Genomic DNA, 26,831 nt, shown 5'->3' on the forward strand with positions numbered 1-26,831 from the left:
TTAGCCCAGAAAATCAGGAGGTAGAATCAGTATGGGTGAGCCAAGAAATAACAAAGGGCAGATAATACTGGTGGAAGTAGTTTATAGATCCCCGAACAGTAATCATAGTGTTGGACAGAGTATAAATCAGCAAATTAGAGGAGCATGCAACAAGAGTAATGTAATAATCCTGGGGGGCTTTAATCTTCATACAGACTGGGCAAACTAAATTGGAAAACGTAGCTTGGGGGGCAAGTTCATGGAATGCATTCGAGATGGTTTTCTAGAACAATATGTTGAGGAACCAAGTAGGGAACAGGCTATTTTAGATATAGTGTTGTGTAATGAGACAGGGTTAATTAGTAATCTTAGAGTAAATGACCCTCTGGGGAAGAATGAGCATAATAGGATAGAATTTCATATTAAGTTTGAGAGTGATGTGGTTAAGTCCCAAACTAGAGTCTTAAATTTAAACAAAGCCACTTACGGAAGTATGAGGGGGGAGCTGGCTAATTTGATTGGGAAATTAGATTAAAGATATGAAGGTAGATAAGCAATGGCAAACATTTAAAGAAATCATTCATAATTCTCAACAAATATACATGCCCTTGAGGAATAAAAACTCCACTGGAAAAGTGGTACAACTGTGGCTAACTAGAGAAGTTAAGGATAGTATTCGATTAAGAGGCTTACAACGTTGCCAAAAAAATTAGTCAGCCTAAGGATTGGGAGGGTTTTAAAAATCAGCAAAGGATGACCAAGAAAGTGATAAAGACAGAGAAAATAGAATGAGAATAAACGAGCAAGAAATATAACCGATTGTAAGAGCTTTTGCAAGTATGTAAAAAGGAAGAGATTAGCGAAAGTAAACATGGGTCCCTTTGAGGCAGAGACAGGCAGCATCTCAGGAGGCCATCAAATGGATAGCCAAACTAGACATCCCATTATAAGCTTTTCCTGTCATACGAATGTAGGAGGAGAAATACAGGGGAATAAGGAAATGGCAGAAACCGTAAACAAATATTGTGTGTCTGCCTTCACAGTAGAAGACACAAAGAACATATCGGAGCGTGTGGGGAACCAAGTGTCTAATGAGAGTGAAGTTATTAATATTAGTAAAGAAAAAGTACTGGAGAAATTATTGGGACTAAAAGCTGACAAATCCCCTGGGCCTGGTGGCCTACATCTTAGGGTTTTTAAAAGAGGTGGCAGCAGAGATAGTGGATGCATTGGTTTTGATCTTCCAGAATTCCCCAGATCTTAAAACGGTCCCCGTGGATTGGAAGGTAGCAAATGTAACCCAGCTATTCAAGAAAGGAGGGAGAGAGGGGAAACTATCGGCCAGTTAGCCTGACATCAGTAGTAGGGAAAATGCTAGAATCTATTATTAAGGACGTGGTAACAGTGCACTTGAAAAATCACAATATGATTAGGCAGAGTCAATACGGTTTTATGAAAAGGGAAATCGTGTTTGACAAATCTATTTGTTTTTTTGAGGATGTAACAAGCAGGGTAGATAAGGCCGAACTAGTGGATGTAGTATATTTGGATTTGCAGAAGGTATTCGTAAGGTGCCACACAATAGGTTGTTGCACAAAATTAGGACTAATGGGATTGGGTGTAATATATTAGCATGGATTGAGGGTTGGTTAATGGACAGAGTAAGAATAAACAGGTCATTTTCTGGATAGCAGCGTGTAACTAGTGGTGTGTCACAAGGATCAGTGCTTGAACCTCAGCTATTTACTATCTATATCAATAACTTAGATGAGGGTAACATATCTAAGTTTGCTGACGATACAAAGCTAGGTGGGAAAGTAAGCTGTGAGGATGATGTAGAGAGACTGCAAAGGGATATAGATCAGTTAAGTGATTGGACAAGAAGGTGGCAGATAGAATATAATGTGGGGAAGTGTGAAATTATCCACTTTGGTAGGAAGAATGGAAAAGCAGAATATTTTTTAAAAAGGTGAGAGACTAGTATAGTAAACGTTGGGATTCAGAGGGATTTGGCTTTCCTTGTACGTGAATCACAAAGTTAACATGCAGATACAGCAAGCAATTAGCAAGGCAAATGGTATGTTAGCCTTTATTGCAAAGGGGATGCAATATAAGAGTAAGTCTTGCTGCAATTAGATAGGGCCTTGGTGAGACCACACCTGGAGTACGGTGTGCAGTTTTGGTCTCCTTACCCAAGGAAGAATATACTTGCCATAGAGGGGGTGCAACAAAGGTTCACCAGATTGTATCCTGGGATGAGAGGGCTGTCCTATGAGGGGACATTAAGTAGAATGGGCATATATTCTCTGGAGTATAAAATTCTTGGAGGGCTTAACAGGGTAGATGCTGAGAGGCTGTTTCCCCTGGATGGAGATTCTCGAACTAGGGTTCATAGCCTCAGGATAAGGAGATGGCCATTTAGGACTGAGATGAGCAGAAATTTCTTCAAAGGGTTGTGAATCTTTGGAATTCTCTACCCCAGAGGTCTGTGGATGCTCAGTCGTTGAGTATATTCAAGGCTGAGATCGATCGATTTTTGGACTCTAGGGGAATCAAGGGATATGGGGATCAGGCAGGAAAGTGGAGTGGAGGTCGAAGATCAGCCGTGATCCTATTGAATGGTGGAGCAGGCTCGAGGGGCCGAATGGCCGACTCCTGCTCCTAGTTCTTATGTTCTTGTGAATTTGTGATGTGCGGTGCAGGCAGGCGAAGCTCCACGTCAAGAACATAAATTCATAAAATTACCCGTAGAACTTATTATTTGAGCATTCAACCACCAGAATACCTCGACACAAAATTTATTGTTTTTTTTAAATAGTGATACACAAGTGTAAAACTATTGAAATTAATGAAAACAAACTGAAAATGTGATGGATCATCTTGTTGCAAACTATGACATTACCAGTATTTTTTCATCGACACAATCACAAAGAATAAAGTATTGTAACTTGAACACAGTTTCAAATTTAGTTTTGAAAAGTAACAGTGATTGCTCTGCCACCTGTGGCTCTCATTAACATTGCACGATCAGAGCTCATTATGGGACTGGAAGAATGATCATAATTCTGGTGTATGTACCCAAAACAGAAATGATTAAAACCCATGCCCAAAATTTCTGTAAAACTTACTTTCAGATACAGTAAACGTACAAACTAGTGAAAAAATCCAGTACTAGCAAGCACTATAATTGCATTTACATGCAAGTTGAAAAATATCCTCAGGACAAGATGGCGGCTGTTACAATGAAGTGAGGTTGTAATGTACTTAACCTTCAAGCACATTGTTATTTGTCACCATTCCAGCAGCCAATACACAACATTGACAGGGATGGCAGTAAGTTCATTGATATCTCAATATGAAGTTTAAGGAAAGTGGCAATCATCTATGTAAAGTATGCCACGATTTTTTTTTTAAGCCATCCCTCCACTAAAAGTTACTTATGTCAAATAACCTAAAAGCAAAATAGTGCACCACTATTGTTGCCCAAGTACTCACAATATCGAGCCACTGGTGCACAGCAACTGCTACTTGAGTCCCAAGTGGTTTTGTTAGTACCAAGACATCGCCTGGTACTGCATTGTCTGGCCTGCAAAATATTGAAAATCATTTTAACACATCATGAAGAAATCCACAATGAATAACTTGCTGCTCCATTTGTTAACTTGCCAGCTAAGTTATATACCTATAGCTACTGAATTACATACAACATCGACAAACCTATAAATTAATATAGGTAGTTTAATACAGAAGGCTTGACCAAGCAATCTTGGATGAACACAATTAATCGGCCCAGGATCATATATATTTGTAAGCTCTGTAGTACATTTCTTTTGGGAACAACAGATCACATGTTGAAGACTAAACTACACCAATTCCACAATAGTTCTCAATTTCACAAGACATTAGGTTTTTGTAAAAGCTTAATCAAATATAGAGCATAATTATACGAAATACCATATATGCAGAGAATTGTAGACTATTTTTTTAAAAACTTCCACCCATGTAAAGTCATGCAAAATTACTACTTTTATCCATTTGTTTAAAGAGTGAAGTCAATAAAATGGGCCTTTTTATTTTAGCTGCAGCGAGAGATGATAAAAGTCTCTAATCATGAGCCTGGCTCACTCATTTGCACACTGAGTTAATCAGCTACAAAAAAGATATTTACTACAAATCATATACCAGCTGACTATAGCATAGTCCCGATGTATTCAAAACCTACTGAGCTACTTTTAATACAAGGCAAATCAGCAACCAAAGGGCTTGTCTTGAAAACAGTGTAAAATCCATGCAAAAATCATCCTAATCAATTTTACTCCCATTTCTCAAAAAGGAAATAAAAAGATGAGCTGGACTTTTTTTGCAAGTCATACATAAAAACATACCTAAATTAGAGTGGAAAATTTCATAGAACAGAATTTTTAAAGAGTTCAAAATACCATGGATAAAAACAGGCTCTCACCAATGATGCTTCTTAATGGTGTATATTTAATTGGAATGGAAGATAGGATAGGGAACATTACTGCTAGGTTATAGTATTAAGCCACATATTTTCCATATTTCATATCAATCATAGACCATAAAATATTCACTTTCCTTCACCCAAGGAAGCATTTTACCAACGGTTCTTCGGCTACTCCTATTTTGGAAAAATAGACAACGGCCAAGGTTTTCCACCGCAATTTCCCAACCATTCACTTTAATGGATGGGAAATCACAGGCTACCAGGTGTAGAAGCAGATACTCCAGCTTTAATGACTTCTCAAACTGGTCATTAAAGGGAGTAGCTACCAAATGAAAAGAACCACAGAATAGGAAATTGAAAAATCAGTCATAAAATTCAGTTGCATTAACAAACTGCAAGGTACACTCAGCTTCACAAAAATAAACCATGACCAAACCTCCGCTATACACACAAAACACTAAATCAAAGCGGTAAAGTCAAACCAAAATATCACAGACAAGCATATGCAGTACTCGGCAGGAGACTGTACAACTCTCAAATAAATAAATGTATCATAATAGGGGGTACGTTTTGCATCAGACACTAGGGTGTAAATCTTGGGATCCCTGGCCCCTGCATGCAAGGCCCCACCAGCAGCATTTGATATTGCAACATTTACCCCTGGGCCGTAAGAAAGTAAAATAACCTGATGTACAAGTCCTAATCAGAAGGAAGAATGCCTTTTCCATACAAGAAAAAAATAAATCAGCCAATAGAATTATTTTTTCCTCTGCACAATTGCCACCTCATTGCTCCTGATGGTATTGACACCTTGGTTTCATAGCCTCCCATACCTTGCCCAACTGGCCATTATTCATATGCAAGCCTGGAGAGGGTGTTAGGCTATTTTATCACAGGGTGCACAAGAGCCAAGTTTGGTATCACCCTCAAGAGACATCTACACACATGTACTTTCAACAGCAATCATCTTGGCCAATTTTCTTCTTCATAACCTCTGGGCTCTGGTGCCAATTGTAGCATCGTGACGGTTGTATTGGTTGAGATCAGCTACCTCAGCACAGACAAGATTAAATTCAGGACCTTCTTGGTCTATATGGCTCAACTACTCACAGGGTCACAAGGAAGCCAAATTAAATCTTTCATATATTTTAAAAATATACGTTAACATATAATGTTCAATGAAATGATATAAATATCAAAAGTACAGCAGCAGAGGGCGACATAGTACTCTGATGCTCCAAGATTATGCGTCAAGAATGACAGAGTGCAATTGCTTGCCTGTAATTCCCTACATGGCATGGGTATAATTTCTCCTGAGCTGGAGAGTGGCCAGACACTTCCTGAGAAGGGAAGCGGAAAACACAAAACATAAGCAGCATTCTGTTACTTCAACAGATTTCTTTCATGGCTTGCGCAAATGAAAAGTCCTTGGTGCTTATTGCTTATTATAGTTTTGACTTAAAGGATCAAATGGCAATTCCCTACATTTGATGAATAGTTAAAGCCCGAATTGCCAAAGTAGAGAGCAAAAATTCAAGCCCTTGAAAATAAAACACATACAAATGTTTCGTAGTGTATCTGTAATGTGAAAGGACAAGGTCGAATGCTGCATATGCTACTCGAGGCAGTTAGTTAGTATACCACACCACAAAGTGTGTGGATCTACTACAAAATTGTCACCCTACTATATTGATGCTAAGCAACTAAGTTAATTGTTTTGGAAGTCAAAAATTTACACAATCTTTCAACAGTACAAACGCAAGCCATCTCATGAAATCAGTTCTATGCAAAGTATTTATGCACTTGAGTGTGGGTGCATGTACAGACATCACAGAGAAGGTGCCCTACAACAGTCTTCAGAAGGTGTGCATTTACAGTACTGAAAATGAAGTGTTTCCTGGTCAATAAAACAGCTTCAAATTTGGAATGATAAGCTTTTACTTACACACAGCATTCATTTAAATCCAAACTTAGCAGTTAGAACTGCCACTTAGATATTCATCATGTCAATATTTTGAGTAGCGATTCTTTCTAAACTGAAGGCAAATATAACTACTTACAAATGGGGTGCACACAAACAACATTTGTCTAACTATAGCATTCTGGGTGCATTACTATTGTGCTGAATTCCTGATTTTAAAAAAGTATTGCAACTTGAGGCACAAAAAAGAAATGTTGATTTCAAAAATTTGCAGCAACCCGTGACTCTTGCCATGCGTCATTTTACGGTTCAAAAGCCAAAGCTTTGTGCTGTGAATACTTTGAATGCTCAACCTGTCAAAACTACAAGAATTCCTAAGGATTAAATTCCGTAAAAAGTTTGCGCTTCTCCCTAAAGGCAAGGGAGTTTTAGAAAATGTAAACTGGTTAAAAGGCTGTCAGTTTCCTCTATTAGCTTCAAAGGGTTTTTTTTGTAAAATAAAAATACTTTTGAGTAGCCATCTCATCGCAACTATAATGACTGAAGGAGGTGCTGAACAAAGATGCATGCTCCAAAAAGTCAGTTCAGGGAACCATTCAATGGAAGCAGGTTGCCTGCCCGCTTTGTTAGACAAAGTTTTGAGCATGAAGCAACATGTATAGGCAACAGGGTAGCAAGAGATTAAAAAAAAAAATGTTATAAGGAAAAATTAAACAAATGACACCAGTAACTTAAAACTGCCAGGGAATCACCTTCAGTTCAGAGATTCAGTCTATTGTCCTTCGAGCAGATGAATTACAATATTTACAGAAGTCAAACAAACTGCAGTCAGGAATGGTTGATGACACTGGATCTGCAAACTGTGTGAATCTTATTCAAACAGGATTCTGCCCCTTTTTTAACACCTAAGTTGCATTTTGAGATAAACGATACTTATAAACTGCAGTGGGAAGAAAGAAATGTGAAGTTTTGTCCAGTTGTGTATGTCTAATTAATACATTACGAGGAACCAATACTGGTCATATGGAACAAACCGGTCAGTTGATTTTCCAAGGCTATTTTTCCTTTAGTGGGGGACCTGAATGTTGATTGTGTGGAATACAAGTTTTGGGTCCATTTTGGCAATTTTTATAGTGCTGTATCATCTGACAATTGGAGTGTAGCCCTTGCAGTGACTGGAAAAGTTCTCTACTTTATGCTGGGTTGCAATGAGTTACACAGATTGCTAACAGATCTGTTTGGAGTGAAAATAGCAGTGCAAACTCTTATTCTGTGGATCAACGTCCAGTAGCTCCCACCCTCTTTAGTTTACAGTCAACTCCTCATAAACCCATGACTAAATTCAGAAGAAACTTCAAATGAAGAGTCTCTGAATAACAGGCACGTTACAAGCTTTTCTTCCGTATAACACAAAAAATGCCCATAATCTTTCATCCACTATACATTCAAAACCATATTTATGTTACAATAATTGTACACACCAAGGATTAAACTTACATGATGAATTCATTCGGTTGGCAGACTGTCGTGGCCACACCTCCTAAAATGATCCATGGGTTTAATACCGTTTGTCCACCAGTAACTGATGTACCTGCCTCATCTGCTGCATCTTTAAAACCCTGTATTATTAGTGGCATTACTTTGTCCCGCTCCTGTATGCAAAACACAATTAGACTTTAAAATTATTTGAAGATCTTTAAAAGCCAGTTTCAGCTGTTAAAATTTTATAAACTGGTGTACAAGCCATTCTGTACAATTTAGCTGCATATCTATCAACTGCATTCTGTTCTTTTTAAACTTTTCGGGATGTGAACGACACTGGCAAGCCAATATTTATTTCCCATCCCTAGATGCCCCGAGGCCATTAAGAGTCAACCATAGCGTGGGACTGGAGTCATGTGCATGTCACACTGGGTAGGGGTGCCCAGTTCCCTTCCCGGAAGGACATTAGTGAACCAGTTGAGTTTACAACACCCAGCAGCTTTCATTGTCACTTTCTGGACCTAGCCCACAAATTACCGTCACATTTATTGAATTCAATTTCACGACATGCCGTGGTGGAATTTGAACTCCCCACCTCTGGGTTGCTCATCCAGTATGGTAGTTATTAGGCTACTGTACCCAGATGTCACATCAAACTGCACTTACTTTAAAAAAAAGTCAAATTGAGATTATTTTCTATTTATCTTTTAAAAACCACCATCTTTAAATTAAACAGTATGCTTATTAAGACAAACAAGTCATTACTTCAGACCCTACTATCAGTATCTGGCAGTGTCCAGGTCAGATGCAGAGTAAATCTCCCTCTACACTCTCAACCACCTCACAAAAACACATCCCACTGCTGAGGTGCCCAAGCCTAGGCTGTCGCCAGCATACAGCCAGCGGATTCAGACAATCCAACCTATGAAACCAAGGCAACTCCGTTCTATTTTTGGCTCATTATTTTATTCTATTTGAATTCCATGGGTCTAAGGATTTGAAAAGGGCTGTTCTTAGTTGCACTGCCTCATCGGTTGATTAAGTGTCAGTCGAAACACCAAGATCTGTTAATATCTGCAGTTTCAGATATATGCAAATTAAAAGGTACACTGATTTTAACTCAGTCAATGATAATAAGGAAATGGCGGACATGTTGAATAATTACTTTGCGTCAGTATTTATAGCAGAGGAAGAGGATAGCATGCTGGAAATCCCAAGGAAACTAATACTGAATCAGGGACAGGGACTCAATAAAATTAACGCAAGTAAAATAACAGTAATGAAGAAAATAATGGCACTAAAATGTGACAAATCCCCAGGACCAGATGGTTCCCATCCCAGGTTTTAAAGGAAGTATGTGAGCACATTGCAGATGCTCTAACTATAATCTTCCAAAGTTCTCTCGATTCAGCAACCGTTTCTTTAGACTGGAAAATTGCGTATGTCACTCCGCTATTTAGAATGGAGAGAGGAGGAAACCAGGGAATTATAGACCAGTTAGCCCAACATCTGTTGTCGGGAAATTGCTAGAGTCTATAATTAAGGATAGGGTGACTGAATATTTTCAGTTGATCAGAGAGAGCCAGCATGGATTTGTGAAAGGCAGGTCATGCCTGATAAACCTGACTGAATTTTTTGAGGAGGTGACTAAAGTGGTGGACAGGGGAATGGCTATGGATGTTCTTTATATGGACTTCCAGAAAGCATTTGATAAAATCCCACATAAGAGACTGTTAATTAAGGTAGAAGCCCATGGAATTGAAGGCAAATTATTGACCTGGTTAGGAAATTGGCTGAGCGGCAGGAGACAGAGAGTAGGGATAATGGGCAGGTTCTCAAATTGGCAGAATGTGACTAGTGGTGTCCCGCAGGGATCTGTGTTGGGGCCTCAATTATTCACAGTATTTATTAACGACTTAGATGATGGCATAGAAGGCCATATATCTGAATTTGCCGATAACACAAAGATAGTCGCCATTGTAGATGGAAGCATAAAATTACAAAGGATATCGACAGATTAAGTGAATGGGCAAAACTGTGAAAAATGGATTTCAATGTGGGCAAATGTGAGCTCATCCACTTTGGACCTAAAGAGGATCGAACAGGGGACTTTCTAAATGGTGAAAAGCTAAAAACAGTGGAGGTCCAAAGAGACTCGGGGGGTCCAGGTACATCGATCATTAAAATGTCATGAACAGGTACAGAAAATAATCAAAAAGGCTAATGGAATGCTGGCCTTTATATCTCGAGGACCAGAATACAAGGGGGTAGAAGTTATGCTGCAGCTACACAAAGCCCTGGTTAGACCACACCTGGAGCACTGGGAGCAGTTCTGGGCACCACACCTTAGGAAGGATATATTGGCCTTGGAGGGAGTGCAGCGTAGGTTTACCAGAATGATACCCGGACTCCAAGGGTTAAATCATGAGGAAAGATTACGCCAACTAGGGTTGTATTCCCTGGAATTTAGAAGGTTAAGGGGTGATCTAATCGAAGTTTAAGATATTAAGGGGAACAGATAGGGTAGATAGAGAGAAACTATTTCCGCTGGTTGGGGAGTCTCGGACTAGGGGGCAGAGTCTAAAAATTAGAGCAAGACCTTTCAGGAGTGAAATTAGGAAACACTTCTAGTTTGGAACTCTCTTCCGCAAACAGCAATTGATGCTAGATCAATTGTTAATTTTAAATCGGAGTGAGATAGAGTTTTGTTAACCAAAGGTATTAAGGGATATGGGGCAAATGCGGGTAGATGGAGTTGGATCACAGATCAGCCATGATCGCATTGAATGACGGAACAGGCTCGAGGGGCTCAATGGTCTACTCCTGTTCCTATGTTCTATATGTAGCCTGCAAGGCTCCATGGTAGGCATCCAAGTGGTCCACGAAAACCTTCAACACTCCTTCCGATCAGTATGAATTGTTTCACTTTTCACACAAAGTATCCACATGGCCTCTAAATAAGTTTGCAATTGTGCCAGTTAGCAGTTTTGTGCTGTGCAGAACAATTAAAACTTGGGCTCAAGTTGCCCAAATCTATTTCATATAGCATCCCTACCACTAGCAGCGAGAAGAATTTTTCACCCATTAGTTTGGACTAGACTTAAATCTGGGGGGAAAGGGTAATGAAGTAAACACTGGCACCTGCTCCTCACTGCTAAAAGTTCTGTATCTGTATCCAAATTATATTGCTATTGATGCTGAGCTAAACCAACCCACACCAACACTAAATGCAAGTCGATCCAGTCCACACTCCCTCCCATTAGCAATTGCATTCAGTTTCTGAAATACTTGCTAGACAGATACTGGCAAGGGAGCACATGGGAAACCAAACTATCAATAATTCCCCGAGACTGAAAACACCACAACACAGTCAACTGTAGAATTCTAATACTACAGGTCTTCATCATCAATACACAGTGCCGCGCCATGATACTGGCTTGAAGTTTGTACTGTACTTTAATGATAAAATTTTGCACTAAGCATTTACAGCATGTAGTTTAATAGGGGCTTTCTAATCCTAAATGTCTACTCACTTTAATCCAAAGGAATGGTACTGTCATGTTCAAAAGAGCATAAAAGTGGAGACATGGCTCATTTGAGCGTTACAACTGTATTTTTCACTCACAAAATAAACCAGATATTAAACTAGTCCCCATTGCACACACAAGTAATAAATTTCTATCCAGTTTTACTGGCAGTTTCTGCACTTTAATCCTCCATCATAAAAATAAGCACAGATAAGGGCGGTGAGTTCAAACCACCCATCTCATCCTTCCATAGGAGCCAGTGTTCCAAACATAACATAATCACAGCATCCAAATGCCTCTTGAATGAGACCAGAGTCTTTGTCTTCACTACTTTACCGGATGCCCATTCCAGGTATTCAACATTTTCAAGGCTTGAGCGAGATCCCAACTCAAATAGCCACTTCAAGTGAGCCATCTCTTTCGCCAAGTGTAGCTGGCCATCATCTTGAAAATACCCCAGCAGGGTAATGCTGCCAAATTAGTACTGAGCCATTTGGACCAGGAAGGTCTCGGCTTTGATCTTTGTCCTGTGCTGAAGTAGCTGACTTAAGCATACATGATTGGGGGGAGGGGGAAACAAACAAAATAATAAGAACCAGGGCCCCATCTCCAGGGTCCTGTTTATTGACCCTGCTGATAAGCAGGTCTATGTGGACATCATCCCAGGCCAATATCAGATTTGGCAGCTGGAACATTTAGCTAGTCTGCCAGTATTCAATACGTAGGCTTTCACCAAAAAAACGGCAAATTACCAAAGAACAATTAGCCTCCGTGGAACTGTACACTAGGATAAATGGAATGAAGTATTAAATTCACATGGCTGTTTTTCCATGTAATAACTTTATATCTTGCTCCACAGCTTTTGATGTCCAGACTCTGGTTGAGACAATGGAGGAATGGGCCCGACGGCAACCTGCTTCAAGAACTCTGGAAAATTTACCCTGAAACATGTACTTAGATGTGTACAAGAGGGGCCTGGAATCGGTTCTCTCACGGGGAAGAACCCAGCCTCTACTCATTAACCCCATATATGACCATAAATCAAACCTACAACCCAGAGAATCACAAAAGTGTTATATCTTTCATGAATGACTATTATGAACAATAAACTCTAATGACATACTTCTAAAGATTTTTTTTTATATAAAGTTGCCAAACTGCTCTACCAACTTAGTCAGCAATCTTTCCTCTTCAATGACATGCAACTCACTCTCCAATGTGGCACTGATGTCGAACATATTGTAGTATTGTGAATTCACAGTCGGAGCCTGGAGAGCGTAATTCTGGTCTCATTCATTGTACGATAAATTTTACATTTCACTGGAGCCCGAAAACGTCTTTTTAACTGGACTCAGCAAACAAAAAAATACTGGAAATGCACAGGCGGCCAGTCAGCACCTGCAAAGAGAACAATTGGTAATTTGGACTCGTATCCTCCTTCAGAGCTAAAAAGTAAGAGAAGCATACGAGCCGAAAATATTGACCGCCTGCTTACCTTAGAGGCTAACTGCCCTGCGTGTTTCCAGCATTTCTGTTTACAAATTTAACACTTGCAGTTTTTTAATATTTCTACTGTTACAGGAAACTCTCGATTTACTGGCACCTAAATAACCGGAAATCTCGGTTAACCGGCAAAATTAAGGAGTAGGTTCAGGTAAGTTTTACTTCATATTAGTGGCTGTTCCTCGATCTGTGGCTGTGCAATCGGGGTGGCTGCACTTGTTGCTAAGCAACAGGGAGGCTTGGTCTGTGGCCAGGGTTCCTGCACATGTTGCTAAGCAACAGGGAAGCCTGGATTTGTTGCTGTGTACGGAGCTCTCGTACCTTTTAACTATACCTCTCTGTAATCCGGACTTTTTGATAAACCGGCATCACGCCGGTCCCGTCGGTGCCGGATAATAAAGAGTTTCCTGTAAATAGGTTAGTTTTCACTGCAGATTTCTAATCATATTTTTAATCAAATTTTTGAACAAAGGTTAAACTTTGGAAGCAAAAATAAATTTAGTAATAGTTTGCTTTTAAATCTGCAATTACACTGGATTCTGAATTGTGTGTTTTGTTTTTAAGGTGTGTTACAAGCATTATTTGGATGCCTTTGTTAATATTGTAGCTTACCTTATCTGTCATTTTACTGCTGACTCCAAGCAGCATCAACATATTGTCACACTCTGTGACACCCATGGCATAAAGATCACTTAGAACATTGGCACAAGCAATACGACCCTGTAAAAATCGAGGGGAGGAGGGAAAAACAAGGGTCAGAACACAGGTATGGGTAAGGAATGTGAAATCAAAAGGGATTCCCCAAAAGGAAAACCCAATTACAAAAATAGATTCGTTCTTATCTGAAAGTTAAATGAAGACCAAAAATTATGAATTCAAGCAAGATCTGGAGAATGTGGCTCCTAATTAAAATTCATGTAAATGTATACTTACTGTTAATTAATGGTTATCTATGCTAAAGTTGAACTAGAATTTGGACAAAGGTCTCAGACTTTTGATGACTAGCGTACTCATCATTGCTTTTCCAAATGTCTCAATTTAATTATTATGGATAATTTATCACAAGTACTTTTGCACAGGGCCACTAAAAGACTCCATAGTGCAAAAAGTAGAGACACATGAAAAGCAGCCAATGCAACCAACTACTACAAACAAACATCTACTGTCCTTAGCAGGTCCCCCTAAAGAAGTCAGTTCTAGTACCTGTAGTACATTAAGCAGTTTCATTTGAAAATGGGGAGGACAATAGAGTTAACAGCCAAACAGAAATAAGCATCTGAAACAAGAGTGCACTCACACCCATGAGATTTATAAATTTTCAAAATGTTGGCGGCTAAACTGTACAGAATGATGGGAAGAAGTGCTCACTCTATGCGGAAGTGCATCAAAACTACGTAGGACTTCACTTTTACCATGAGCACTTATCCAGGTATTGTTGCCTTTGGGGCAGGAGGAGGAGCAGAAAGACACGAGAATGTAGGAGCAGCTGGGAGAAGAGGGAGGAACACACTAACGCAGGAGGCCATATTCACAGCAGGTCTGCAGGGAGCACTTCTTATACCTCAACCACACTTGAGCAGAAATCTGTGCGGCGCCTGTGAAGCCACAAACCAGGGCATGGACAGCACTGCCTGCGGCAGCCACGGTCACCGTGGCATGTAACTTTTACGTCATTCCAGGCTGCTGCTAGTGACATCTCGCCATTTGCTGTGCACCATTGTATTAGGGAAGTGAGAGGCTCTAAACCAGGAGTAACACATATGTCAGTTTCCAAGGAGAGTGCAAAGCAGGATTAGAGAGCATAAGGCTTTGTCTGCATTGCAGGCTTCCCCAGGGTCCAAAGTGCCATAGACTGTACCGACATTGCCCTGTGTGCTTACCATATGTAGCCTAGCATCTTTCGCAATAGAAATTAATAGAGTCATAACGGCACAGAAGGAGGCCATTCAGCCCATCGAGTCCGTGCCGGCTCTCTGTGGAGCAATCCAGTCAGTCCCATTCCCCCGCTCTATCCCCGTAGCCCTGCAAGTTTATTTCCTTCAAGTGCCTATCCAGTCTCCCCTTGAAAACATCGAGTGTCTCCGCTTCCACCACTTCCGTCGGCAGCGAGTTCCAGGTCCTCACCACTCGCTGCGTAAAAAAGTTTTTCCTCACACCCCCCCCCCCCCCCGTATCTCTTGCCCAAAACCTTAAATCTGTGTCCCCTAGTCCTTGTACCATCAACTAGTGGGAACAGCCTTTCCCTGTCTAGCCTATCCAAACCCATCATAATCTTGTACACCTCCATCAAATCACCCCTCAACCTCCTTTGCTCTAATGAAAACAAATCCAGCTTCTCCAACCTGTCCTTGTAGCTAAGATCCCCCATCCCCGGAACCATTCTGGTAAATCGCCTCTGCACCCTCTCAAGGGCCTTCACATCCTAAAGTGTGGTGACCAGAACTGGACGCAATACTCCAGTTGTGGTCTAAGCAGTTGGTGTCATTGGCAAATTTAGAAATTCTACTCTGTATTCCAATATCCAGGTCATTTATATAGATCAATAAAAGCAGTGGCCCCAGCTGACCCTTGGGGAACACCACTGTCTACCATCCTCCAGTCTAAAAAACAGCTGTTTTGTGTCCTTAAGCCAATTCCTTATCCAACTATTCCATGAGCCTCAATTTTGTTAACCAGCCTTCTATTTGGTACTTTGTCAAACGCCTTCCGAAAATCCATGTAGACAACATCCACTGCATTCCCTTCATCAATCCTCTCTGTTACTTCATCAAAAAATTCAATTAGTCAAACACGATCTGCCTTTTACAAATCAGTGTTGGCTCTCCTTAATTAGCTTAAACCTCTCCAAGTGCCCGTTAATTTTGACCTTGAATATGGGCCTAGAAATTCAGTTGTGTGCGCCAGCCGCTAGCGCCTTAGGAGGCGATGTGGGGCGCTAGGCGGCTAGCGGCCGGGCGCAGCGCGATCTGCGCCTCTCCCCAACTTCAGTAAAGATTTAGCAGCGGCGCAAAGCCTTCGCGCGCGCTCAGCTGCGCGCGCAGATCCTGACGTCATTTCATCGTGCAACGCCCTTTGTGCGCCCCGAACCGGAAATTCAGTGGCGCCCCCCTTCTTTGCGCCTGGCGCCCCCAGCGACTGGCAGAGGGGAACGGTTCCCAGTCGCTGCGGGGCGCGCTATTTAAAGGGGACTCCTCCTGCAGTATAAGTGGCAGCCATTTTGTGCCAATCCCTCTGTGTGAGAGACGGATATTTGGAGAGAGACAAAGGCAGTGAGCTTTCTGCTTTGACTCAGCGCTTGCACAGGTACTTGTGGCTTCAGGCCAGAGCTTTGCACTTGGATTTCACTTTGTGCCATAGCCTTGAGTCGCCACATATAATGGGGGCTGCAATGGGTGGAAACGTTGGCTTTCTGCATTGCATTCAAAGGGATCAGAGACGCCGTGAGAGAGTGCCAGTCATGGCCAGACGGAGATTGGCCAACAGGCGTCGGCACAGGAGGCCTTACCCACCCAGGGTATACCGCCAGCAGTTCTCATATCTGAACGTGTCTGAGGAGCAGTGTGTTCGGAGGATGCGATTCAGAAGGGAGGTGGTCACTGAGATCTGCCACCTGCTTCGCAGAGATCTGCAGCCACAGCTGAGGAGCAGGACGTCTCTGTCAGTGGCAGTGAAGGTGACGGTGGCTCTCAACTTCGATGCCACTGGCTCCTTCCAATCCACTACTGGGGACATTGCCAACATCTCCCAGTTCGCGGTACATTGCTGCATCCGCCAGGTGAACAATGCCCTTTTCAGAAGGAGACGTCAGTACATCTCCTTCCCCATGACCCTGGACAAGCAGCAAGAGCGTGCAATCGGCTTTGGAAGAATAGCGGCCTTCCCCATGGTTGAGGGCGTAGAACTGATGAACCAGCAATGGTCAGGCCTTGCTTCAGGGCTGCAGTGTGCAGGGCATGGCAGCCAAACAAGTCGACCCTTCCCCTTTAAGAGCTGACCGGCGCCAGCGTGTCTGCCTTCATTGAGCAACTCGCCGCACCTGCGCTGCGCCCGTCCTCGGTGTTAGCGCCCCGGATCGCCGGCTTAGCGCCTAATGATAGTCATGCATCGCCTGCTTTAGCGCAGCAGCAACCTCTTGGGGCGATGCCACTGAATATCGGCGAAGGTGGCGTGAAGTTGCGCCGGGCGCAAACTTTAGCGGCCGCCCGGCTGTAGCACCCCAAACGTGGCTATACTGAATTTCTAGGCCATGGTTTCTAAAACTTTACCCACCACTGATGTTAAACTGACCAGCCTGTAGTTACTAGGATTGTCCTTTCACCCTTTCTTGAACAATGGCGTCACATTTGCCACTTTCCAATCCATTCCTTGAATGTGCAGCTTGTTTGTGATAACAAGCAACGTATTGTGTCCGGTTTCATGGCAGCAGTCATACTTAATCCAATTCACGTCATCTTTATTCCAACCGGTCAGGTCAGAGGCTGGCTACTTGGCTCATGACTCCTGTCAGGAACCTGAGCAGAGACGCAGAGCATGCCACCACCAGAAATAGCATTGACCAGATCGTTGGTGTGCTCAAGCAAAGTTTCCGCTGCCTGGACACTTCAGTATGCAATACATCCCAGACTGTGTTGCCAGACTTGAGGTAGTGTGCATCATAAGAACATAAGAAATAGGAGCAGGAGTAGGCCATGCAACCCTTCGAGCCTGCTCCTCCATTCAATAAGATCATGGCTGATCTTCTACCTCATCTCCACTTTCCTGCACTATCCCCATATCCCTTGATTCCCTTAATATTCAGAAATCTATCGCTCTCTGTCTTGAATATACTCAAGGACTGAGCCTCCACAGCCCTCTGGGGTAGAGAATTCCAAAGATTCACCACCCTCCGAGAGAAGAAATTTCTCCTCCTCTCAGTCCTAAATGTCCGACCCCTTATTCTGAGACTGTGACCCCTGGTTCTAGACTCCCCAGCCAGGGGAAACATCCTCCCTGCATCTACCCTGTCAAGTCTACTCAATCTGTCCTCATAGGACAATCCCCCCATCCCAGGAACCAGTCTGGTGAACCTTTGTTGCACTCCCTCTATGGCAAGTATGTCCTTCCTTAGGTAAGGAGACCATAACTGTCCACAATACTCCAGGTGTGGTCTCACTTTGCTTTACTGAGGGACCAGCCCATACCAACTCCTGGGCAGCAAGTGGTGGAGGACAAAGTGCAGGAGCAGCAACAACCACCATGGATCAATTTTCCCCTTTATTAAGCAACTTCAATCATTCATTAAAGGTGTTATTTAAGTACCAAGTTATCTTGTTTATGTATGTGAACAGGTGGTGCAATTTTACAAGTTGATGCCGTCAACTTTTGTAGCAAGCTGCACAATGACAATGTTTTAACATATTCACCATATCTACTTAGTTCACTGTAATTTGGTACTATGTTTTATACAGGCAAGATATATACAAAATTATATTATACTGGATTCAGGACAAATACGTCATTATAAAAGACGGCTTTTATACAAAATGGATTCATAAGTGGGAAATCACCTGGATTATAACCATCTGATGACGACTAGCCATGTGACCAGGTAATGAGCACCGAGCATAAAAGATTAATGGCACAGTACAGTATATTGGAAATAGGCCAACAGGTGCCCATATTAAAAGGATACTAGCAACTGCAGGCCAACTGGTCTTCAATTCTGTGTAAAATAATGGAATTGATTGTTTGGAGTAAATTTGAGGATTATGTTAGTATGGATTCAGAATCAAAGATCCTGCCTGACCAGCTCCTGAATTTCTCTGAGGAACTATACTGTGGAAAGCCTTACCCTATAGTGTACCTAGACTTTTAAAACACATTTGCCAAAGTTCCACATGAAAGACTATTATTTAGGCTCAAAGCTGTTGGGATCCTGGGTAAATCCTAGGAATGGATGAGGAAGTAGCTGGCCAACAGGGGGTACTTGTTAAAGGAGTTATGTCAGAGTCGGGGGAGGTGCCGGAGGATTGTTGCTTCTAATTCGGAATGGCTTGAACTCAAACTCAATGAAAACTGGTCACATTTTCAAAAGATGCTAAACTAGAGGGGCTGTGGAATTGAAGGAGGCAGCTCAGAAATTGCAGAATGAGCTGGACAATACACGTGTGGGCAGTACTGTATAACAGCAAATTAAATTGAATGTGGGCAAGTGTAAAGTGCTATACACAGAACGGTAAACTGTGTGACAAGCACTCGCGAACGGTGTTGAAATAGCTAAAGAAGTTGAGGGGAAACCTAGGAGTCTTGGTACACTCGACATGTCCAACCAGCACAACAATCACAAAACCAATAGAATGCTGAACTATATAGCCAAAACAGAAGAGTCCAAGTCAAATGGAATCATTAAACTGCACCATGCACTGGTTAGACCACAGCTTAAGTACGGTGCACAGTTTTGGTCAGAGACAGAAAGGAGACAGAGTGAGGGAAGCAGTGTAGAGAAGAACTTTAGACACTGATCCCTAATGACAAAAGTCTGAATATGAAATAGACTAAGAAATTTGGGCTTTTACAAATTGGAATCATCTCTGATTAAAGCCTTTCCTGAACCTCCAGCATAGAGTTGATGATGCACTAAGTCAATCAAGGATTCATTAGAACCCGATTCCTAAAGCAACAAGCAACTTTTTTGATGTATTACTACAGCCTAATAAAAACATAACTAAGGTTGAGCAATATCAGGCATTCAACGTGCTAAGATTTTTCAGACAACTGTTTAAAGGTTTTTGGCTATTGCCAACCCATTCCTAGCAGTTATAAAGTCAGCTATGGCTCAGTGGGCAGCACTCTCGCCTCTTGAGTCAGAAGGTTGTGGGTTCAAGGCCCACTCCAGAGACTTGAGCACAAAAATCTAGGCTGACACTCCGGTGCAGTACTGAGGGAGCGCTGCACTGTCGGAGGAGCCATTAAACCGAGGCCCCGTCTGCTCTCTCAGATGGACGTAAAAGATTCCATGGCACAATTTCGACGAGCAAGGGAGTTATCCCCGGTGTCCTAGCCAACATTTATCCCTCATAACAAAAACAGATTATCCGGTCATTATCACATTGCTGTTTGTGGGAGCTTGCTGTGCGCAAATTGGCTGCCGCGTTTCCTACATTTCAAAAGTACTTCATTGGCTGTAAAGCGCTTTGGGACGTACCGTGGTCGTGAAAGGCGCTGGAGAAATGCAAGTCTTTCTTAAAGTAATTCTGCACTTGGTGTTGAGATTTTACACCACAAAGTAAACATAGATGCCAAGCTTATTTCATCAGCATTGTCAAACTAATTTGAACTAAGTTGTAGGTGAGTAGCAACATTTTAGCCTACATTACTTAATTTATTTGCTATCTGCATTATCTTAGTCACAAAGTATCTATAAAACAGGAATTCAAATAAACGTTCTGATTTTAAGGTTTAAAATAAAGGGTGAAAATCAACTGCAAACAATTTTATAATGTCAAGCCTAAAATTATATTTATAATCAGAAAATTTGGGGTTTAATGAGTAAAGCAATCTTATACATAATAATGGATCTCCTGTGCATTGCTGACTAGTGATTTTTAGCTGTAACCTAAAGGTCAATTAGAGGCGAGTAAATTGCTTCAGATCATTGGTAGAGTTCAAAGAGTCATTTTGAATTGGTCATAAAGTGAGACAGGGTTATAGTTTTATTGCTGTAGCAACTCATCACATAGAAACTTGACAAATCTCTTGAAAAGCAGTGCCATATTCAATTTTAGAAGAAACAAAATATATATTTAAGCAAATAAAATTCTTACAACTATTTTCACAAAGTAAAATGCTAAAAGTGATCATAGATCACTAGCTGCATCCTCAGTGCTTCCTCTGACAATAGTAAATTCAGCTGCCTCTACGTAACACAGGGGACATGGGTGCCCCCCGACATTCCATACAGTAGATAAATGCTGCCTGCACCAAAGATGGAAGTAACTGTGCTTCACAACAGAGCTACAGTATACTGATGGTAACACTTTGGGCCATTATTGGATTTAACCAATTTTACAATTCATCTTTCAGGAGGTGGATGGGAATGACTGCGTTTAATCCTAAAATAAGGCAGCTCTAAAATTATTTTCCAAAAAATTCACATTTCCCACATGGTAATACAAAAGAGCCATTGAGTATATTTTTTGTATTCTCAAGATAGCCTAAAGTCTTAAATACGATTATTGTATTACTATCTCTTGAAAACAAAGGAAATCGGAACGCTCAAATTCACAGAGATTGGTATTTCTATCCTTAAATTTTAAGCAGATGCATGAAAATGTAGAGATCATATACCCACAATGCCAGACACATTATTTTATGCCACTGTCCAGAATTCAATAGTATTAAGCTACACAATTTGGAAAAAAATTGAATAAATCAACTCTGAACAGACCGATAAATGTGTAGCAATCTTTCTAGTTAAACATAATCTTCAATCACCAAAACTCAAATAACAGACACATGACCGAAAATAGAGGTCGAATGTTTTGAATTACATTGATCATCCTTTCTATAGGGAGGTGTCTCAGATAAAATGAAATCCACCACAAATGTGAACTGTTGTACAAATCACAGGGCACTTGACAGTTACAGCTAAAACTGGCACTTCTGATTACAAGGAAAATAGGTCAGATATATTATTTTTTTTTTTTTTAAAGTCATCCACTAATAGTTCACAGTACCATTAGTAGCAGGCCAAATAGAAGTTGCAAGCTCAGTATTTTGAGCACTGTATAGCATAAACAAAACATGGCTGGTCATAATAATCATGGTGCTTAAAATGCCAAAGCACGAGCACAAAGCACACACACACACAATAAGTATGTGGTTTTAAATTTCATTAGCAGTTTTTGTGAAATGTGACAGAATATTTTCTACCATGTACATCTAACAGTAAATGAATAGAAGTAGTAAACGTCTGTGCTTTGTCTAATGAGTGACCTCAATCCTTTTAATGTTGCTCATTATATACAATACATGAACATTCTCTCACCATCATATAAGGATCATCAACAATAGGATAAAAATAATCGGTTGTCTGAACCAGAGAAAGACCACCATGTCTTAAGGGAATAACGCACGTATCCATCCCAATACCTGCAAACATTAACAAAGCTTTATTAAAAAGAACAAAAACAAACATCTCAAAAGGACTATAACACAATATTCACTTTGGAAGTAAAAGTACAAACATCTGTGGAAATCAAGTTGTATCACAAGTGCCTGAAGTTACCATGAAACACTGCACTTCACTCGGCTCAGCACAAGCTGTCTTTGTGCCAAGAATTTCTGTTGTATTCACAGTAAATTTAGACTTTTAGAAAAACATTTTTTTGTAGAGGAGTTTATAAAATAAAGCAAAATAGAAACAGAAGCATCTTATACAACTTACTGTTATATGGTAAAAGCACTAACCATACCTCAACCAGGAGCACAACAGGGACAGATGTTCACATAGAAACTTGCACTTGGATAGTGCCGCTCACCTCAAAGTCCCAAAACGTAATATAGCCAATGGATTACTTTTGCTGTTTATTTAGGCAAATGAGGCAGACAATTTACACTCAACAAAGCTCCACATAGATAAATGACCAGTGATTTATTTTGGTGGCATTGGTTGAAATATAAAAGTATTACAAAAGCTCAAAAAATATTCATTAAATTTGTTTTATTTACAAACAAATAACATTTTGAAAGTACATACAAGGAGAACCCAGAAATTCTCTGGAGTGGGAAGATATTTAAAAAGGTACATTTCAGATAGTCATGGGGAAAAAAATCATGGTCTATGTGCAATTTACACCACAAGTATATGCAAGGACAGCGGTAGATGCAGTTACTCAACAGCCGTTGGATAATAAATACACCACATCGTCACTGAAGTGCTGACATTGCCCCTGCCCATTCAAAATGTGGTCATCTCGAGAATACATTTGCTGTTTTCACTTGGACCAGATAATCTAGATCATATCAACAAATCCTGGTGTTTGAGAAGGTCTAGTTCCTTAAAGCAACACGATGGTTACCATTTTGAAATTTGCTCTTAGTCTATCTAGTGCAGCAATCAATATGTGGACACAAAAATGACACATTTGAGTAATAATCTATAGCTAACTACCAGGAGAAATTGCATCCATTCAGAAAGTGTTGTACAGTATCTAGCCAGCACTCTACATGGGTTTATCATATACAACACGATTATTGGCATCATAACCCTACAGAGCCCAATTTTATTTGTGCAGCAGAATTGCATTTTAAATAAGAGGTTTTCTATACAAGGGCTGCAACATGCAACTGTACTGAAAAAGAAGTCACCAAGTTGCAAAATGCATTAGTGATTTAATGCCATAAAACAGTAAGACGCAGCGGCATGGCTGCATTCTTCTTCTTGGCAAATTCCCGATCTTGGTCGTATCATCAGTGGAAAGTAAACCAAGAAATGGCATGTGGGGGGAAAAGATGGTAACCTATAAACTGAATGAGTTTAAGAGCAACACTGACAGATTAGGACCTGGCCATTCTCCAGGCGAAGAAATTAGTCCATTACAAGTAGGAAACTACAACAGAGGGGTAAAATAACTTGTATTAATGAAAAAATAAAGTTGTTGCCAATTTGCACATTCCAGTTAAACACTGTGGGCCTATAAACAATTTCTAGTATTACTCAAATGTTCTAATTTTCACAGCAATAGGTTACCAGTCGCTTTATTAACTTCAAAAGAGATCCCGTTATTATTGTAATCCAAGTCTGATTAAAATCAGACAAAACAAAAGTAAAGAGGTCACTATTCAATGAAAGCTAAAATTAAACCTCTCCATTTGGCCAGATTTGTTAGTTGTCTGCCTATATCCTCCTGAAGACTGCTACTATCCTGTTCACTAGCAATGTAGTAAATAGTTAAAAGGACAGTCGCAGGCTTCAGGAGGACATACAGACTGGCAAGGGGGGCAGACACACGTCGGATGCAATTTAATGTGGATAAGTGTGAAGTGCTGCACTTTGGGAGGAACAAGATGGAGAGGCAGTATAATTAAATTATTTTGAGGGCGGTGCAAGAGCAGAGGGACCTGGGGGTGCATATTCACAAATCATTGAAGGTGGCAGGGCAAGTTGATCAGACAGTTAAGAAAGCTAATGGGATACTTGGCTTTGTAAATAGGGGCACTGAATACAAAAACAAGGAAGTTGTGCTAAATCTTTACAAATTACTGGTTAAGCCTCAGCTGGAGTATTGTGTACAATTCTGGGCACCACTTTAGGAAGGATGTCAACAACAACCACTTGCATTTATATAGTGCCTTTAACGTAGTTAAACATCCCAAGGCACTTCACAGAAGCGATTATCAAACAAAATTTGACACTGAGCCACATAAGGGGCTATTAGGGCAGGTGACCAAAAGCTTGGTCAAAGAGGTTGGTTTTAAGCTGCATCTTAAAAGGAGGAAAGAGGTAGCGAGGCAAAGAGGTTTAGGGAGGGAATTCCAGAACTTGGGGCCTCGGCAGCTGAAGGCACGGCCACCAATAGTGGAGCGATTAAAATCGGGGGATGTGCAAGAGGCCAGAATTAGAGAACAGGTATCTCAGAGTTGTAGGGCTGGAAAAGGTTAGAGAGATAGGGAGGGACAAGAGTATGGAGAAATTTGAAAACAAGGGCGAGAATTTTAAAATTGAGGCATTGCTTAACCGGGAGGCAATGTAGGTCAGGGAGCACAGGGATGATGGGTTAACGGGACTTGGTGCGAGGCAAGGTCCTAGAGAGGGTACAGAGGAGGTTTACCAGGAATGAGGGAGTTCAGTTAGGCGGAGAGATTGGAGAAGCTGGGACTGATCTCCTTCGCACAGAAAAGATAAAGGGGAGACCTAATAGAGGCATTCAAAATTATGAGGGGTTTTGATAGAGCAAGTAGGGAGAAACTATTTCCTCTGGCAATTGGGTTGGCCAGAGATTTAAAATAATTGGCAAAAAGAGCTAGAGGGGACATCTCATCACACAAAGGGCTGTAAAGATGCACTACCTGAAAGTGTGGTGGAATCAAATGCCATAGTAACTTTCAAAAGGCAATTGGACATGTACTTGAACATAAGAACATAAGAAATAGGAGGAGTAGGCCAATCGGCCCCTCGAGCCTGCTCCGCCATTCAATAAGATCATGGCTGATCTGATCCTAACCGCCAATCCACTATCACAGAACCATCTCCTGAATCTAACAGAATTAGACACACGAAATAGGAGCAGGATCAGGCTACACGGCCCTTGGGCCCGCTCCGCTACCCACAGGGCCATGACCGATCCGAACCTAGACTCATGTCCAAATTCCTGCCCGCTCCCCGTAACCCTTAATTCCCTTTACTTCTAGGAAACTGTCTATTTCTGTTTTAAATTTATGTAATGATGTAGCTTCTACAGCTTTTTGGGGCAGCATATTCCATGGACCTACCACCCTGAGTGAAGTAGTTCCTCCTCATCTCAGTTTTGAAAGAGCAGCCCCTTATTCTAAGACTATGCCCCCTAGTTCTAGTTTCACTCGTCATCGGGAACATCCTCCCCGCATCCACCCGATCCAACCCCTTCACAATCTTATATGTTTCAATAAGATCGCCTCTCATTCTTCTGAACTCCAATGAGTAGAGTCCCAATCTACTCAACCTCTCCTCATATGTCCATCCCCTCATCCCCGGGATTAACCGAGTGAACCTTCTTTGTCTCGAGAGCAAGAAGAGTCATTTGCAGAGTTAAGGAAAAAGCTGGGGTGTGGGACAGCGCTTTCAAAGAGCCAGCACAAGCACGACAGGCCAAATGGCTGTGCTGTAAGATTCTATGATTCCAGGTAAAGCAAAAGCTAAAGATAGGCATACAATCAGAACACAGAAGCTTGTATAAAGGATATAAAACCACAAGCTTTTCAAACACATCATTCTTTTTGTTGGTCAATATGTGCATATACCTTGAAATCAATTTACTGGAGATAAAAATTATGTCTAGCGCACGTTTCATGCCACACTTCAGGTATCATGCGCGATATGCAAAGTACACATCAAACTTACACCTGATTGGCCTACTCCTGCTGCTATGAGCCATTCAGCACCTCAAGCATGTTCCGCCATTTAATCAGATCACGTACCTCAATTCCATTTACCTGTCTTTGATCCAAACCCATAGATATCCTTACCCCAAAAAAAGGGCTCAAAAATAAAAATCACAATTGAAGGTAGGGACTGTATGACTCAAAAACTTTTTTGTGACATTCACTTTAAAACCCACACCCTAAACCAAAGGATAGTTATAGGAAACAGAACATTCAGATTTATTTACATAACTGCAACAATTATTTATTCATGTATGCAAGTATTTGCAATAGGCAAGAGAAACACAATGGCCCAGAATTTCCTGGAGAAAATAGTAATGGTGCATCTAAGTTGAAGGGACCATTTTACGGCGCAGAAGTCCCAGGAAATTATACACCACGCCATAATTTCCTGGGACCCATGTGCCGCTCCGCCATTTCCCTCACCGAACCAGCTAATGATCATAGCCCAGCCCCCATTAAAATCAATGGCAATCATGAACTTGCTGAATTAACGCTACTGTGATCACCACTGCCATTTAAGGCCATTGCAGAGTGGTGCTGGTGGGCTCAGTATGTTTGGTATAATCAAATCACAGGAATCTCACCTTCGTGCAAACTGTGCAGATTTTTTTGGAAAATTTGGGATTATTTTAACAAACTTCTCCCAGTGAGAACGATAAAAGTAAATTATGTGATTTGCATTTCCAAATACTAAGAGTTCTGGTTTATTTCTGAAAGTTTGCAAAGTCTTGGAAACCAAAGGTTTGATGGTAATTACCATTCTAAAGAGTAAACCTTAAAGCTAGCAAAAATAGTTAGTGGCATTATCGTTTGTAACATTTTCTTTACCAGT

General features: G+C 41.1%; 1 protein-coding gene across 3 annotated transcripts in view; it reads right to left on the minus strand.

Annotated features, from left to right (window-relative positions):
• Positions 1 to 26,831, minus strand: part of sephs1 (selenophosphate synthetase 1) — a 59,533-nt gene that overhangs the window by 13,288 nt on the left and 19,414 nt on the right. For all 3 annotated transcript variants that reach the window (XM_086010796.1, XM_086010797.1, XM_086010798.1), the window contains exons 2-5: positions 21,903 to 22,006; positions 13,490 to 13,597; positions 7,863 to 8,017; positions 3,475 to 3,565 (exon numbers count right to left, since the gene is read on the minus strand). In XM_086010796.1, coding sequence (XP_085866922.1) covers positions 3,475 to 3,565; positions 7,863 to 8,017; positions 13,490 to 13,597; positions 21,903 to 22,006 — 458 coding nt within the window. The remainder of the gene's footprint in view (positions 1 to 3,474; positions 3,566 to 7,862; positions 8,018 to 13,489; positions 13,598 to 21,902; positions 22,007 to 26,831) is intronic.

This window comes from Somniosus microcephalus, chromosome 17 (assembly GCF_052327205.1).
Source record: "Somniosus microcephalus isolate GS21.2 chromosome 17, FLI_Smic_1.0, whole genome shotgun sequence".
Lineage (NCBI taxonomy): Eukaryota > Metazoa > Chordata > Chondrichthyes > Squaliformes > Somniosidae > Somniosus > Somniosus microcephalus.